Consider the following 18,609-nt stretch of genomic DNA (forward strand, 5'->3'; position numbering starts at 1 on the left):
TGATTTGAAGGGGCACATGCACCCCAATGTTTATAGCAGCACTATTCACAATAGCCAAATTATGGAAAGAGCCCAAATGTCCATCAATGGATGAATGGATAAAGAAGATGTGTGTGTGTGTGTGTGTGTGTGTAATGGAATATTACTTACTGATCAAAAAGAATGAAATTTTGCAATTTGCAACATGTGGATGAACTAGAGGGTATTATGCTAAGTGAAGTAAGTCAGACAAAGATAAATGTCATATGATTTCACTCATATATGAAACTTAAAAAACAAAACATGAACATAGTGGAAGGGAAGGAAAAACAAGATAAATACAGAGAGGGAGGCAAACTATAAGACACTCTTAAATGCAGAAAAAAACTGAGGGTTGCTGGAGGGGTGTTGGATGGGGGGATGGGCTAAATGGATGATGGGCATTAAGGAGGGCATTTGTTGGGACCAGCAATGGGTGTTATATGTAAGTGATGAATTGCTAAATTCTACTCCTGAAACCATTACTACACTGTATGTTAACTAGATTGGATTTAAATTTAAAAAAAAATAATACTGACAAGAAGCCAGGTACTATCAGCTCAGGATGTGGGACCCTGAGGATGAAAGCCCAGTGCTGCTTTGCTGGTCTTCTTATGATCTTTCTATATTTTGGTTCCCTTGCATATGGCTGTTTGTGTTACGACTACAAATAATATTCCTTCAGATTCTATTTTGGACCCACAATGCTTCCTCATTAACTTCAGCTCAATTTATGGACAGGAAATTATAAATCATGTTTCCACTGTACAACTTAATTGGAGGTGAGGGCATTACAAAGTATAATAGGTGCAAGTTGGGGGATGGGGTGGGAAAGAGGTTATCACAAGGTGTCCAAAGGAAAACTTCAGTCAAACTAGGATATAATTTTAGAAAGTGTATCTCATTACACAGTGTGACCAATTTGGAATAATTATTTTATTAGAATTCAAGTTCTGAACTTGTCAGCTTGTCTAGAAATCCTCAGCAGAGTATTTTGAAAATGTATACACAAAAATACAAAGGAACAGATGAACAATTATGAAAAAAATTGATTTGCTTGAAATATATTGGGACTTTTGTGATTTTTATAAGAAGCATTTTTGTAATACCTGATTTTTTTCTGTTAAGATGAGTAATTGACACTTTTTATATATGCTTAGTTAAACTTTCATTTTAAAAGAACAAATGTTTTCTGAATTCTTTTAAATTCAGCAATGCCAGAAAAATCAAAATATAAGTCTGTTCAAGGTTATTTGAGAGGTAACCATTCCTGAATTGACACAAAAGATAAAGTCTTTGTTTCTTTTTTTCAGGCAAAGTCTATTTTGATTGTATCATTTCAGTAAGAACTAGGAATTGTTTTCCCATAAAGCATCTATATCAGACCATGGATATATTTGTAACTGATTTGTATGCATTGGATACTACATTTGCTAAGTAGAAGTCAATAAATAATGTTTTAGAACTTAGCACGCCCTGGGGACAACACACTGAATGATTTTGAACTCTTTTTTTTTTTTTTCATATTTAGTCATACAGTGCTTTGCAATGGAACTTAGTAATGGTGAATTCCTTAGATATTTATAAGACATTGGGTGTGTGTGTACGTGTGTGTTTTGAGGTAAGACAAGTAGAATACTTAACCATTATATACTGGAGCTCCCAACTCTTGCTACAGACATGCTATTTAAATTGGTTTGGGATGGGATCCTGTGAATCTGAATCTGAAAAGCTCCTCAGGGGATTTTTAAGTGTAGGCATAGTTGAGAACCATTGCTTGCATCCTTTCAAATTATTGTTTTTGAATTCTTATTTTTTAATAAATTAGAACAACAATAGCATTAGTGGGGGAACCATTTGCTTTTTTACTGCAATTTGAGAAAATCCCATTTTGTTTCAACATTCTACTATTACGTCTTCTTTTTCCTTATTTTTTCCATATTTGAAGTATTCTATTACTTCATCTTTGTAACAGTTACTAATTCTAGTAGCTTTATGTACATTTTGAAAGATAAATATTTCTTGACACTTCACCATTTGGATGTGTTATATCTGTTAGTATTTAGAATGTAATTGTCCTGTGTACCTTCCTCTGAATACTTTGTCTGAGCTAATTTTATGCTGGAAGATCAAAATTCAGAAATACATGTGCACTGTTTCTATTTGAACTGCTTTTCAACATAAGCTAGGTTTTACTTTTGGCTTAGGTATGTCAGCTCGATCACGATTACAACTGCGTCATATTAACAGAATCATTGACTGGGATAAGCTCTTATGAAATCACTGAACATTGAAGGAAATAGTATGACTAAACTTTATCATAAAATTTCAGGTTTGAAAGGAACTCAATAGGACATATAGTACAGGCTTCTACACAATGCACAGGTGCCTGATAAGATGTGTTCTGTGAGATAAATGTCTATATTTGTGGGGAGCTCTAAATGTCAGAAAACCTTTCTTGTCCCTTGTCCATTGATTCGGTTTCCAATAGTCCTTTTTCCTACCCCCTCAGCATATATTGAGGAACAAAATGCAAACTCTTATATTCAGTTGTTGGGAAAAAAGTGAATTCTTAAATTTTTACTTAAAAAAGAGCAAGAATTTGGGCACCTGGGTGGCTCATTAGGTTAAGCGTCTGACTTCGGCTCAGGTCATGATCTCACAGTTCGGGAGTTTGAGCCCAGTGTCAGGCTCTGTGCTGACAGCTCAGAGCCTGGAGCCTGCTTCAGATCTGTGACTCCTGTTCTCTGCTCCTCCCCTGCTCATGCACTTTCTTTCTCTCAAAAAACAAATAAACATTTAAAAAAATTACAAAAAATAGAACAAGAATCTTTGGGCACCTGGGTGGCTCAGTCAGTTAAGCATCCAACTCTGGTTTTGTCTCAGGTCATGATCTCACGGCTTCCTGGGTTCCAGGCCCACATTGGGCTCTGCTCTGACAGCACGGAGCCTGTTTGGGATTCTCTCTCTCTCCACTCTCTCTGCCTCTCCCCCACTCATGCTGTCTCTCTCTCTCTCTCTCAAAATTAATAAATAAACAAAAAAATGGAGCAAGAATCTAAAAGACAGATTAATAGATAGAATATTATTTAATTTTTATGAGACTCAATTCCCAGCCTTTGGAATTATTTCATACCTATTTATTTCGATATGAACTTTCTAAAAACTATTCACCTTCATTGAATCTGAGACACTCAACCTGGGTTTCCTAGAAAGCCAACCCTCATTTCTGCACTGATATTTAAATATATTAAATCATATTTAATTAACTTATATAATTATGACATTAATTTATTTGAACAGATTTTAGGAACAAAAAAAGTGAGGTAGTGGTAAGCATAAAACTCCGTTGACAGAAATGAGAAAGTTTGGAGTCATTTATTAGTGTTAAGTGTTTAGCATGGTATAGATATCAGTTATTGCCCTGGACAACAATTGAGGGTGAACTTCCAATGTATGTTTTCTTGTCAGCCAAAAATTATTTAGGAGAAACTAATTAATATATATCTTTTCTGTAAATATTGCATGTTTGGGTTAAATATCATTACCAAGTAAAGGCGAAGTATAATTTTTTAATCAGTTGAACTTGAACAAGTAAAAATAATCACTGAATTTTCATACTGCTTAAATATTTTCTAGGAAAATATTGAGCAAAAATAAATTCTAACTACTTTGCTCTTCAATTCTTGATTTATTTCTTCTCATAATATCCTATATTCTATATTCTAATTGTTGATTATTTAGTGTTTTATAATATGCTAATAAGTTTTAGTGTATTTAAATGCACACATAAAATTAAGGGAAATAATTTAGAGTGATGAATGATTTTTGTTTTCCTTTTTGAAAAAGGAAAATTAAGAAAATTAAGTTTAAACTTGAAAACTATTGCCATGTCTATAAAAGGATTGTTACATCAGACTAATTGCTTCCATTGTTAAATATTTGGACAATTCTTCCATCTGTTCAATTATAAATAATGAACAATATGTTATTGCTGTGACAATGGATATTTTGGCCTTACTTCTAAATTGTTTCACTGACTAAATCATTTTTCTTCAACTTGTATTATATGAAGAAACTTAACTGCATCTTTACTTTCTAATTTAAAACACCTTAGGTACCATAATCAGCTTTGGAAGGTGGCTTTTTGAAACTAAGTGAGCACACTGTATTTTTGAGGGTTAAAGCTCTCGTGTGTATCCATACTCTAAATACCTGCCCCATCTTCTCCAAGAGGTTGCATTATGGATTATGTTATATAGAACTCTCTTTCTTTAACCTTAACAGAGACATAGGCTTACTTTCTTGGCTCGTTCAAGACTCTTGAGTTATATATATTGGTAGCTACCATTCAATGAGTTTAGGACAAAGTTATGACCAATTTCTAAATTTATATATTGATGTATTTTTGAGATTTTAACCTTTTTACTTTTGTGTTAGTGACCATGTGTTAGCCTTTCACAAAACTCAAGTTGTATTATAGGGTGTGTTTTTTTTTTAATTTTTAAAATTTATTTATTTGTAACTCCTTAGAAAGTTGAAAAATTGGCAAAACTATGTTCCACACATTTGCCTGTGAAATACTGATCATTAATAAAATCTAAATCTAAAAGATTTTGATCCACTGGTATGTGACTGTCTTACCCATTTCAGTGACTGTATAAGCAAGATATGTATTTTCTCACCATCTCTGTATAATCACTATGTGTTGTAATGCTCTTTAATTTCCCTCCACCCTAAATTCTGTCTACCAAGGAAATTAGTCTTGTTATGTGAACTGGCAATGGACTGAATACACTGTTGCACCTGAAGGAAGCCAATTAAACAAAAGCAAACTGTGCCTTTCAGAAAAACAGCACACATATTTCAGAAAATGCTTCATAAAAATGATCCAAAAAGGTAAATAAAGAATATAAAGTAGAATGAAAAGGTATAAACAAATATTCTGAAATATGGAAGGAGAAGCCAAGAATAATAAGGTGAAAAAAATAATAAGAGAAATGGAAAAATTTCCCAAAATGTTGAAAGGCATGAATCCACAATACAGGAAGTATAATGTGTACCAACTAAAATAAATAAGAAATTTAAACATAGACACATTGTAGTAAAATAACAGAGTCTCAAAATAAAATCTAGTGAAACAAAAAATTAAATATTATGTCATTGGACCAACATAAATTATCTCAACAGGATTAATGAGATTCAGAAAATAGTGGAAATATACAATTTAAATATTGAAAGAAAATTAAAGAAAATTCAAAATAAGTACTTCAGGAGAAAATATCGTCCAAATTTGCTACACAAAAATCTTTGAAAAGATTGTACGGCACAAACACCCAATGCCTCTGATTGCAAGATGCACAGAAACACGAGTAACCCATGGTGCCCTACCTCCAAACAATATCCCATCTTTCATTTCCACATCTTTTGACTTCCAGAGAATTTTTCTGTAAGTACATCACTCCATCAACCTTTCCAACTAGTTTGTCTCACGCAGCATTTAATTAAGGCTAATTGCAAGGAAGCTCCAAGCAGAAGAATGAGAGCAACCTGCATACAATGGTGACCTCAACTCAGAGTGCCTGGGTGGCTCAGTCAGTTAAGCATTCAACTTCAGCTCAGGTCATAATCTCATGGTACATGGGTTCAAGCCCCACGTCGGGCTCCCTACTGTCATCTCAGAGCCTGGAGCTTGCCTCAGATTCTGTGTCTTCTTCTTTCTCTTCACACTCTGTCTCTGTGTCTCTCAAAATGAATAAACATTCTTAAAAAAGGGGAAAATTTCCCAATATTGACCTCAACAGTGTCTCCTTTTCCCACTCCGGGGTCATGACCCAATCACCTGAACAAATGCCTGCTAGGAACAATGTGGTATCATTGATCACTTCACCTAAGATGAGTGACAAATTTGTATCAACTTTTCTAATTGGGTACCTCATGTTGTAGAGAGAAATTCCTGTCAAGGTGCTCATAAAACAAGGAGTCTGGTATGCCACCTGGAACTGAATAGCCAAGTGTGATTCATTTAGGAGAGATCTCAGTTTTCTGAGAGCCACATGATCCACTGGTGGTGCTTCCTAAAGCAGGTGAAGTTCTCTTAGACCACTGCTGAGGTGCAAATCACCACGTTTTCTATATGGAGGCAAATGAATGCCTGTTTTCCATACAAGATAATAGTTCCAATAGTACACATAGTGTTGTAGAAACAAAATAATGTTAAAACGGGTGTGACCTGCAAGTCACAACTACATTTTTCTGTGGACACAGATTGACAGTGCATCAAAGGTGACCTTCCAGCCCACTAGAAGATCTTTGATTTTCCATTTGAATTAGCATAATTGATTCTACTCCTTATTTTTGGAGTGATGCTTGAAAGCAGTCTCTTCAATCTGTCCAATTTTTGAAGCAACCAACTGAATGGCATTCAGCCATCTCACTGAATGGTGGAGAATGGAGATGGGAAAGACTCCTGGTGGTATTGGCAGGTGCCTTGCATGAGAGGTTCAGGATCTGGTGCCATCCCTTTCTCTTTCTGATAGACTTCTCAGTTAGATTAAGCAGAATAGAGAAAAACATATTGAGGGAAAGGAAAATCCAGCAGTTAAATTTAAGGCACTTGCGACACTTTGGGAAAGCCCTACGAGGGCACTTTCCTTGAGCAGGAAAGAAATAAGGGTGGCTCTGAAAGACAAAAGACCATTAAAGTCTCACCCTCTCCCATTTCTCCCAGAGTCTAAGGGTCCCCTCCCTAGGCACTGAGGTTGTTGCTCTCACTCTATAAAGACAAAATTAGCGTGCCCCAATATAAAAATTAAAATTTCCCCTTTCTTCCTATCAGCTCCTAAACACTACACATGAACATTTCATCTACAAGAGTCCACCTGAGGAGGGACAAAGGGAATACAAGTTAGAGAGAAGCATTTTTGTTTGCAACTTTTAGCTTAATGGACTACTGTCAGGGGACTTAAGTGAGCAGTGTGCTCCAGGACCATGTTAATCCAACAAGATAATCCAAGTGGCTGAATCAGAAATAAGCCTGAATTCCCACGATTCCCTTTGAACAGGCTGTCACCTGCAGGATACAGCAACCAAGCCAGCCTGACTTTGCCATTAGGAGAAGGAAAGAAAAAGGCTGAATATTGAAAATAGGTACCTAGAATGTCTTTTCATCTTGTTAGTTACTAAGGACCCACCCGAGAGGCTTAAATTCCCTTTCTGGGAGACAGCAAAATTCAGTGACCAAACTGCTTTACTAAAGTGAAGGAGGCAGTCAGAAACCTCTTTGAGGAGATTTTTGAAGAGACCATGTGAATGCTTACAATATCTGAAACTTGTGGATAGTAAAGGGCATTAGATACCTTACCTGTCACCCTGTTTAGTAATTTTGTGATAAAAGTTTCACAGCTGTCAGACTACACATAATCCAAAAACTCAAACACGTGATGCATGTTTGTTTCAAAGGACAAAAGGACGTGGCCAGAGTCGGTAGATAGTACTGGAATAGCAATAGCATCGCCTGAAAAAAATTTCAACAGAGACTTGTAGCTGAAAGAGTCCTTTAGGGTTGTGGAGCCCTAAAGATAGGGAGTATGATACAGCATGCTGGACAGCTTCCAAATACACCTGTTGGTTTAGCTGATATAAAGGAACAAGCAAAATGTCCAGGAGAGGAACATACACGTTTCAAGACTCAAAAAGTCCAGTTAGGTACTGGGACTGCTTTATGGCACTGATGACGAAAGGAATAACAGTTTTCCTTCACTATTGGTGAGACTGAGCATTGTGAATCCACCCAAATAGTCCTAAGAAACTTCACTTAGCAAGCAGACTTGTAAATTTTTTCAGGAGTTTATTCAGCCATCCCTGCTGGTGGAAGTGTAATAATATTACAGTCAGAGTCATTGAGACTGAAGCTTCTGACTTTCCAACAAGTAGGGCATCATCTGTATAGGAAAGTGGCAACAGTGGCAAGGAGGTTTTCCCCCTAGAAAACTCTTGGCTCTTGGCTATATCTTGATAAGGGAGACTTTCCGCTGATACTTATCAGACAGCAAAGTATAAACGTATAGCACGTTAATACCTGCTATACGTTCAGATGTAGAAGCAACCGCAACGTGTACTGAGTTGGTCCTAAAAATCCTCACAAGAAAAGTCACGTTGACTCACCTTCCATATTGTAAATGTGCCCAGATGCCACAGTTGAATCCAGGGTCACCTTCCCCAACAGAATCAGGCATGATGGATGGTGCTTGCATCCAACTTGGCCATACACGTTTGAGTCTCTTCCCTAGTCCAGCGTTCCTCAGTACATTTGGATGACTGCACACAGCCTTCTGTCTCATTTGGAAATAGAGAACCCTTGATCCTACTTTCAAGATAGCACCACATTCCTCCTCCTGGCTGGTGGCTAGTAAACAATAACCAGAGCACTATTTAAATAGATTTAGCCAACCTTAGCTCTTGCTGTTCAGGCTCAAAATTTTCAATAACAGATAGAACACTGGATGATCCTTTTTCTACTTTTGGCTCATGACTCAGGTGAGAGCATTCTGAGCGTTCATTACTGGGTCTTGAACAATCTTCTCATAAGTTCTAATCTGGTCCATGGAGCTTAGTATCCTTTCATTTCCAGAAAACTATATCTCTGTGAGCATCCCATCCTCATTACCAAAAAAACTATGAAAGGTCTGAGATGTTTACCCTACTTGCAAATAGATGCCAGGCTTTATACATGCTAGCAGAAGACCTAAGACTCCTGGGTCAGAGACAAAGTAACTTATTACTTATGACACAAGGAGCATAAGGTTTATATTTGTGTCAATTCTCCTTCTCCCATGTGTCCCACAGGCACAATGCAGAGTAACACACACTGGGTTTGTGTCACAGCTAAGGAAATCTGGATATTTCAAAATGGGCTGTAAAGAAGCCTGCTCAAACTTTGCCTTGTGGTGAGACATTATTTTTATTTTACTGGGAAGCAAACAAATCTGCCCTTTCTTCCAGATAGGAGGCAGAATTATCACCGTCTTGCATAGATATTACTATACAATAAAATTGAATAGATAATACAAAACAAAAGGCTATCAGTGCCTCTGCTCCTAAGATGTAGGGAAACACAAAAGATCTATAGGGACGTGTTCTCCAATACTACAAAATAATAACATAGCTCTACAATGTCGGAAAAACTAGATGTCCCGATAAAAGTCGTAACAGATGAAAAGGATTACTACAAAATGATTAACATGTTAATTCACCTAGAAAATCTAATAGAATAAATCTAATCTTGTAGGTATATAATAAAAATGGTTTCAAGGTATATAACGCAATTTCTACAGGGAGACATTGTCAAATGTCACTCGCACATTGTGAGGTTTCAGCTCTCCTCTCCTAATAATTAATGGAGCTATAAGGAGAGAGAGAAAAGAATTAGGTTCCTTTCCTCCCCACCTTGGCTCAGAGTAAGTCAGTGAATCCCCTGCATAGTGGTGAATGGAGAATGGTTGAGCCTTGTAATACAGTATGGCGGTGTGGCTACTTGTGCCTAAGAACATGGCATAGTTAATGGGGAATATTCCTGGATTTCTATGCTGAAGAGATGGCCAGCAAGGTTGTTAGATGGGTTCTGTTGGGCAATTAAGATAACAGAGGGATCGTATAAGTAAATCCATGTTTTTTATTGTTGGAGAGAGTACTTACAAACATGGAAAAGGGCGGGGCGCCTGGGTGGCGCAGTCGGTTAAGCGTCCGACTTCAGCCAGGTCACGATCTCGCGGTCCCGGAGTTCGAGCCCCGCGTCAGGCTCTGGGCTGATGGCTCAGAGCCTGGAGCCTGTTTCCGATTCTGTGTCTCCCTCTCTCTCTGCCCCTCCCCCGTTCATGCTTTGTCTCTCTCTGTCCCAAAAATAAATAAACGTTAAAAAAATTAAAAAAAAAAAAACATGGAAAAGGGGAGGCTGGACAGAATCTTGAGATATTGGATTGGAATTGGAGATATCAGTATGAATGCATGTTGAGTTTTTGTATCAGTTAAAAATATATAGACACATTTGGAATTGGTTATAGATGTATTTGTATTGTGTGTATCCTAGAAGAATACTTGTTTATTTATAATACTTAATAAATTATTAACTTCTGAAAGGTTAACTAGTTTGCTACCACCATTCTACCATCTCTGTCTCACATTATCCTTGTCGGTTTTCCTTTTTATATGCACCTTTCCTACACAAACTGATCCCTCATAACGTTTTGGCCACCCCAGTTAGCAGGTACATAGTCTTTTCCATAGTCGGCTTTGCCAGGATTCTTCCTCTCCAAAAGCGTATGATGAGCTGTAGTGGTCTTAAATGCACCTATATTACTGTAGTGAGTCAACAGAGGGCCCTCTGGAGGTAGTGTCTTCTCAGGTTACTCCCTCAGGTTTACTCAAGAGGAATTATTACATGGTGGAAAAACTAAGCTTTGTGTGTTTGTATCTTTGTATCCAAACTCATTGCACCAGCTCTTCCCTATCTTTCCCTTTTAGCACATGCCAAAGTATATCACTGCTACCAGTGCATAAAACTGTTTAGATGCTATAGACCATTAAGCCTATATCTTAGTTATAAGAATAGTACATAATTTAAAATAGGTTCTTGGTATTTCTTAAGCATAATAAACAAAAAAATATCCTCAAGTTTCATGTCATTGAAATGGTTAAAATAAAAATTTAAGTGCATAAGCCCCATAGACATTGAAATGTATGCCCAAACTACTGCAATTTAGTATTTTTATGTTTGTGTAGCTATTAAAGTCATCAAAATTTTCAGGTCTTTAGAATATTTTCTCTTGTTAGCTAAATTTATTTTTCGGCTCTGAATCCTTCATCTCCTCCTGCGTTCTTTTAAAATGCATCCCTTGTTACTTATTGACATTCTTTTTTAAAAAAAATACTCCCATTTATATCTGTTAATGTAATTTCTTCTCTTATATCCTCCTAATTTGGGGGAGTACATAGCATCATGGTCTTCTATTTTCATCCATTTCTTAATTATTTTTAACCACTCCGTACCCTTCTGGAAGAGCCTGAGTTGGTGTCTGCCAAAGTGCATATGAAATACTAACATAAATAATGAAAATAGAAATCAATAGTAAGTTACAAATGATTTCATTCTTTTATGTATATATCAGTCATCAAACAACATGGTTTTTAATAGGTTTTATTTTCAATGAAACTACTGCTGATATTGAAAGCAACATTTGTCTGGAATAATTTAAATAAGAATCTTAGTTTGATGACAGAATTTAATAAAACCTGTGAGAAGGAAATAATTATAAAATAAACACACTATATTGTTGATACTTAAATTTTTAAAATTATTACCAGATTTTGAATTCTGGGATATCTGTTTACAACGATGGCCTTACAATGATGAAAATGCATAGCTGAATGCTACATTGTGCACACAGATCTCAAAATAAGAGACGCTTGATAATATATGATCTTATAACTCAATTAAATAATTTAGTGATACGAAAAACAGATTTTTTTATATGTATATATTCACAATCTCAACCGAAGTGAGGGAGTAAACAATCCTGACCTTCTAGGGCTACATTGAATTAGGTTGATTTTAAGACAACCCCCTGTACACCTGTGAACACACTCTGATACTCTTCAAGGAGAAACCATCCCCAAAACACTATTTCCTCAGTTCTGAGTCCATAGTTTATGTGTCAAGTGGTTTTCTCCTTGGCATGTTCTCATGTTGCACTACAACGTATTGTAAGGTTTGTGCCAAATGATAAATTTCCTTGGGGAATTTTTGTTTAATTTTGGAAGAAAAATATCATAATAATAATTAGAGATATATTAGTTCAAAGAGTATACTACATATAAGAGGATATGTTCAGTAAAATAAGGATTAAATGTACTATTGTTTTATTTTTTCTCGGCAGCTCTTAGTCAGATAGTCTAGTTGCCAACTGTGCAATATCTTAACTGGCCCATGATTACATGACAGGGATTGTAAATTTATTAACCTGGGTTAAAGCTCCTTTGCTATCCCCATGTCATCTCATCTCAGCTTAAATGCAACTAGTCTTTATAATACCCAACTTCTAGACGTCTGATAGAAACAGTATGAGGTGTAAGGATTAAAGGGAAATTGGCTTGCATATCATTCAGCCTTAAAGATTGCTCAAGTTAAGACTTTAACATTCTTAGGATCCTGTTGGTCCTTTTCTCATTTGGATTTTGCTTAAATAGCATCTGTGCTCACATCTCTAGTGTTATCCCTGTAAACGGACAGATCTGAATAAGCATATGGGAAGACTTTAACCACCTCATGTCATAGGACTCTCACCTTGTGCTGAGGGAGGTATGCTATAACATTTGTATGTAAAAATCAGTTTCCCCAAATAAGGTTTCTGGTGAGAAAAGAAGTTTACTCACAATAAGTGAGGTGTTATTTCTGAAGGAAAAGTATAGTGACAAACAGAAAACAATGGTGTAGTGTCCACTTCAGTGCATAGGGTTGCCACAGATTTTTGCTATGCTTAGCTCCCTGCTTGTCATTTATGCTACAGTAATAATGTGTGTGGGTAATTGGTAAATCCCAATGAATGAATGGATTCAAGTCTAAATCAAGTCTTTTTTTCTTTCTCTGGTTGTCTTTGCATGTGAAACACCAGAGTGGGAATCAGAGAACCTGGTTAGCTATAGCTGCCTATGAGGAATTCTATTCATGAGAGCTCTTAAACATGATATTCGTTGCCTAATGTATTAAAGGTGTGGAATGTAATATATTAGCCAGTCCAAGGTAGATTAAAGCAAATACTAAAAAAAAGTGATTCATGATATTCCAAATTTCCAATTTATTTTTTCACTTGTATCAAAATTTTTATCACCACAATAAGAAATAGAACATTGTTGCTGTTTGTACCTACTGCTAATTATATACTTGTTGTACATGAGAAGCACTATAAAGTAGGCTCAAATCCTATTTTAGCCATGCATTTTTGATCAGTTGCATAAAGTTCTCCAAACTTCACTTGAAAAGCTTATTTTAAAAGATATATCTATCCTACCTCATTCCTCAGAATATAATGCTTCGAAATTGCTTAATACAGTGTTTGACACATAGCGATACCTCAATTAAAGTCGTCATTTATAAACTATGTATTTTGTTGTGTTAGCTGATGTGTATTTTAAATTTAATTTTAAGTTTAAATTTAAATTTAAATTTAGCTTTAAATTTAAATTCCTGGATAATTTTAGTACTTGAACCCTGTAGTTTATACCATTGCTTTTTATCTTACATGCATTACTTTAATGAATGACCAAAAAGAAAATACTAATGAAATATGGAAGGAATCTTAAGTTTAGTTACTTATTCATTGTCTTTTGATTGACTAGTGCTTAAATCGGGGCATTATTGACATTTGAGGTCATATAATGCTTTATTTTGGGGGGGCTTATCTGTGCCCTGCAAGATCTTTAGCAGTCTTTCTGGCCTCTGACTAGTAAATGCCAACGGTAATCCCTCCCGCATAATTTTAGCGGTTTTCCCAAAAACCATTTCAAGCTGTCCCCTGGGGCAAAACCACTCCAACTGAAAACCTCCGATTTAAGCCATACAACAAGCTCACAGTGATTGCATTATCTTAAAAACTGTAATAATAACCTGTCTCAGTGTTTATTACCCTGATGGTTGGGGTCTTTTCTATGAGCAGACTAGATCTCTCCTATAGTAAAATCAAATTTTCTCCTTTGATATATAATTCAGCAAATGATTTTAACTTACTTTCCCTGACAAATGGCAACGTTGACCATGGAAAAATCATTTTGCAGGCTTGCTTTTCACAGTAACTCCTAACTTAAGAATTCTTAATGCTCAGGGTCTTAGATAATCAGGAATGCATTAATCATGTCTTTCTCTACAGAATTTCCATTTTTTGGTAATTATAAACTAATGAGCATGCCCTTTATGTGATATTTCAGTTCACTTATACCTTTATAAATATTTCAGGTTTGTGATAATTAAGTAAATTGAATGTCATTAATTAGAAATCCAATCAGTAGATGTAGCTAAAAAAATATTTTAAAATAGTGCTTTTAATGTCCTAATATTCTTTGAATAAAATTCTTTATGAAGATATTTTTATTTCAAAATCAATCCATAAGGAAATAAAACTAAATGGCTTTCCAATTACAGGAAGCTAGATTCTTTTTTTTTTTTTATTTTTTTTTTTAATGTTTATTTATTTTTGAGACAGAAAGAGACAGAGCACGAACGGGGGAGGGTCAGAGAGAGGGAGAATCTGAAACAGGCTCCAGGCTCTGAGCTGTCAGCACAGAGCCCAACGCGGGGCTCGAACTCGCAGACCGCGTAATCATGACCCGCGCCCAAGTCGGCTGCTTAACCTACTGAGCCACCCAGGCGCCCCAGGAAGCTAGATTCTTATAACTATAAACATGGGTGGATTTGCTGTCTTTCTGATTCTGTTGGTCTTTGCAGAAATGCATACAGAAAAAAAAAAGTTTGGTAAAATCATTTTGAAGAAGAAATTGTTTTATTTATAAAGTAATTCCTTTTCAAAACTATAATTTCATCATATGCAAATTTTAGACAGCTTTGAAGTTTGTGTTATGTCAAAGAAAGTTATCTAAGAGGTAAAACCTTTTTAAACTAACAACTCATGTATTTCTGTTGTTCATTCACTTATTTTTCTGGCTTTCATTTTCTTCAAATAAAAAAAGCACTTTTAAAATAAACCACATTTAGAATGTAAAGGGGTATGGTGTAACACATCTTTGAAGGGAGCTAACATTTTCATATTTTAAAATTCAATATTAGCTATAATTAATATTGACTTTTGGCTTTGTCTGCTCACATTTACAATTGTTCTTGAATTTTTCTTAAATTGTGCCATAAGTCAGAATTTTCATATGACCAGATTCCGAATTCTGAAATATTATGTTAAAAGAAGTTACAGTAAAATATATATATATTATATGTATATATTATATATATATTAATTTGAAGTCTCAAAGTTTTATATAATTTATCTGGCTTTCATTAAAGTGCTCATAATTTTTACTTTTTTCTACTTTTGATTAGCTGTTGGGCATTTTAATTATATTTAAAATCCATTGAGATTTTGTAAGTCAAAATCATTTCCTTAAATTACTGAAACATTGACCAATAAAAAATAATTTCTTTGAAGGAGTTAATTCCTCTAAAAAAGGCCCACTAAGCCACTACAAATAAATTCCAAGTGTAATAATTTTTACTCATTTGTTGAAAGTCTAGTTTTGAATTTCGCCTGTCCAGTAGAGAGTTATTTGACAAAAAAAAATGTTGTACAGATATGAGTAATCTGATTAGTCATTGGGTGTATTCAGTTCTTCTTCGTATCAGCTGAAGCTGAATTAAATTAGTCACTGGTGCATTTGTTGATTGGAGCCAGAAAGTCTGCCCTATTTAATTTTAAAATAATTTGCACTGAGTAAATTATGGACGTAGCCACTAAAGAAATCACATTACTTCAGAATTAGCAAGATCTATTTCTTTTAAAGTAGGAAAGTAATTATTGCCTCTTGAAAGATGGAGTAGGCTTACAATTTTTTAAATCATGTCAAATTATGCAGTTATGAAATATTAAGAATGACTTAAGGTACTTAGGCTTAAAATTTTACAAAGAGTAATGTTTACAAAGAAAAATAAAACAAAACTAAACTAAACTAAAGTAAAAACGAAACAAAACAAACCCAAAAAACCCTCAGAACTTCATGTGCCATAATAATTTTGATTGTTTGAGTTTAATTTCATTCAGCTTGTGTTACATTTACTGAGATCTCAGTTCATGGTAACTGTTGTTCTAGGAAAACTACCTATTTGATTTTTCAAACTCAGTAGATTCCATGTTATTATCCCAATTACTCATATGAAAAAAATCGAAGTTCATAACATTTAAGAAATTAGCTCCAGATACCACGGTTAGAAATTAGAACTTATAGATTTGAAATCAGGTGTAATGTTCTTCATTCCATGCTATTCATTTGCCTTTTTCCATAGCATGTGTAATAGAATCAAATAGCATGTGACTTTGTATTGATTTAACTAAATGTATCTAAATAACTATTTTCTTTTCTCTTTGTATGCAGTGCAAACTAGAATATCAGGCATGTGTCTTAGGAAAACAGATCTCAGTCAAATGTGAAGGACGTTGCCCATGTCCTTCAGATAAGTCCACAAGTACAAGCAGAAACGTTAAGAGAGGTAAGTGATAAACATTTATTTATAGTTTTACATTTGTTTTCTGTATTAAAATGTTTTGCAATAAATGTTGGCATTAAAATGAAGTTTACTTCATTTATTACTTCATTTATTACATTGTAAATGAAGTATTTTTTTTCTTTAGTCTCAATTATTTTAGCAAGCGACATTTTTCTACGGGGATTTCTATTTATCTTGATAGTAAGAGTTGGATGCTTCTTTTCTACATGTTCACCATATATAAAAAATCTAAAGAAATGTCTTTTATAAATTACTGTGTCTAAAATGTATTTGACATTCCTTTTTTTCTTTTGGAGCAAGTCAGTGGTAAAGCAGTGAGTGAGAAAAGAGTTTGATCACATGTGAAACTGGGCAATTAGTAAGAAACTTTTAAAATAAAGAGGTCTACCATAAAAAAAAATATATATATATATATAAAGCATAGTGTGCATGAAATATATATATATACATATATAAAGAGGTCTACCATAAATATATATATGTATATATATACATATATGTATGTATGTGTGTGTGTGTATATATATATATATATATATATATATATATATATATATATACTGTGTGTGTTTGTGAGAAAATTTTCCTACAGAATAGTTTAATTAATTAAACTTTCTTTTGATTAGGTCTAGAGTCCTTAAATCTTTATTTTTATTGGTTTGATGTATAATAATAAAATGAAATACATTTAACTCCGTATGTGTTATTATATAATTATTTGACCTTTTGCAGATTATTTGTTGTAATTCACACAATATTACTTACATGTTTGAGGTACTGTTTATGCCTTCAAAAATATCTCTATAGCTCCTTGTTTCAGTTCTTCATAACTTTAGATGAGGAAGGATATGTAGGGAATACATATTCCTTTAAGTGAAAGATTATTTTAAAGAGCATTATCATCAATATTTATCACATATTTTATAAGCATATGAATCTTATAATTTAATAATTATTATTGTGGCTTCTTAATGAAGACCATTGATTTTTGTACTTTTTTCTGAAAAAATCAATAATGGATACATGGACAGGAAATATATTAGTTAAAATGAAGTCCATTTGATACAAATTATGTATTTTATTTTTTTAATTTTTTGTTTTTGTTTTTGAGAGAGAAAGAGGAGGGGAAGGGGCAGTTGAGGGGAGCACAGAGGAACTGATCAGACTCTGCACTGTCAGCACAGAGCCCGACGTGGGGCTCAAACTCACAAACCATTAGATCAAGACCTGAGCTGAAGTCAGACACTCAACTGACTGAGCAACCCAGGCACCCCTAAATTATGTATTTTCTTAAACGTGGTATACCATGATAACGATTTTATTATAGATAAGATGTTTTGTTTAAATTCCAGTTAGTTGATATACAGTGTAATATTATTTTCAGGTGTACAGTATAGTGATTATAAAACTTTTGAACTTTAATTATACTATTTATATTGGTCATTACTCATTAGGTAATATTTAAGACAATTTAAAAATGAAAACTGGGGCGCCTGGGTGGCTCAGTCAGTTAAGTGTCTATCTTTGGCTCAGATTATGATCTCACAGATCGTGCTGACAGCTCAGAGCCTGAAGTCTGCTTTGGATTCTGTGCCTCCCTCTCTCTCTGCCCCTCCCGTGCTCGCTCTCTCTCTCTCTCTCTCTCCCCCTCTGTCTCTCTCTGTCTCAAAAATAAACATTTAAAAAATGAAAACCTATGTTATCATATCACTTTTAATAACACAACTAGGTCATTTTATTACTCAAAAGTAAATTGGTTTGCAAATTAATGGTAAGCTAGTGCTCTGACATTAGGCAATGTGCATGAAGACAACAACTGGTGGAAGAAGGAGTGTAAAGCTGCCTCCCAGGAGCCCTGTTCTTGAAGCCTCACCTCTGTTGCCTTACACCAGCCTATGGCCAGCATCAGAGCATGGTTCCTTCTGGATTCCCCACCCCCATAATCCTAATCCACTCCTTCTAGCATAGTCCAAATAAGGATGTTTAACATGACCTTGAGTAAGTTAATCGACCCCCATGTAATTAAGAGCTAATTATAGTTTTCTTTCAACTGAACTACTTCCATATCTCTGTCTTCCTCATACCCACTCCCTGTTGACTTAACTGAATATGTTTTCCTCTGAAACTCGCTTCAGGTACAAAGTAAATCCTACCTTGGTATTCAATATCCATGTCTCATTCTTTTCATTGGAGGCTATTAAGAACACTTGAAAAGGAGTAATCAAAATTAGTGCATACCTCTAATACACCACACCCGTCAGCAAGGTTTCCCTTCAGTAAGATTCCCTGCATGTGAACTTACTTTTGAATGAGAA

At 34.8% G+C, this 18,609-nt stretch overlaps 1 protein-coding gene across 3 annotated transcripts in view; it reads left to right on the top strand.

Annotated features, from left to right (window-relative positions):
- The window catches only part of SPOCK3 (SPARC (osteonectin), cwcv and kazal like domains proteoglycan 3), a 479,180-nt gene that overhangs the window by 311,810 nt on the left and 148,761 nt on the right, over nucleotides 1-18,609 (top strand). For all 3 annotated transcript variants that reach the window (XM_053216740.1, XM_027068602.2, XM_053216739.1), the window contains exon 6: nucleotides 16,162-16,276. In XM_053216740.1, the coding sequence (XP_053072715.1) occupies nucleotides 16,162-16,276 (115 nt within the window). The remainder of the gene's footprint in view (nucleotides 1-16,161; nucleotides 16,277-18,609) is intronic.

Source organism: Acinonyx jubatus, chromosome B1 (assembly GCF_027475565.1).
Source record: "Acinonyx jubatus isolate Ajub_Pintada_27869175 chromosome B1, VMU_Ajub_asm_v1.0, whole genome shotgun sequence".
NCBI lineage: Eukaryota > Metazoa > Chordata > Mammalia > Carnivora > Felidae > Acinonyx > Acinonyx jubatus.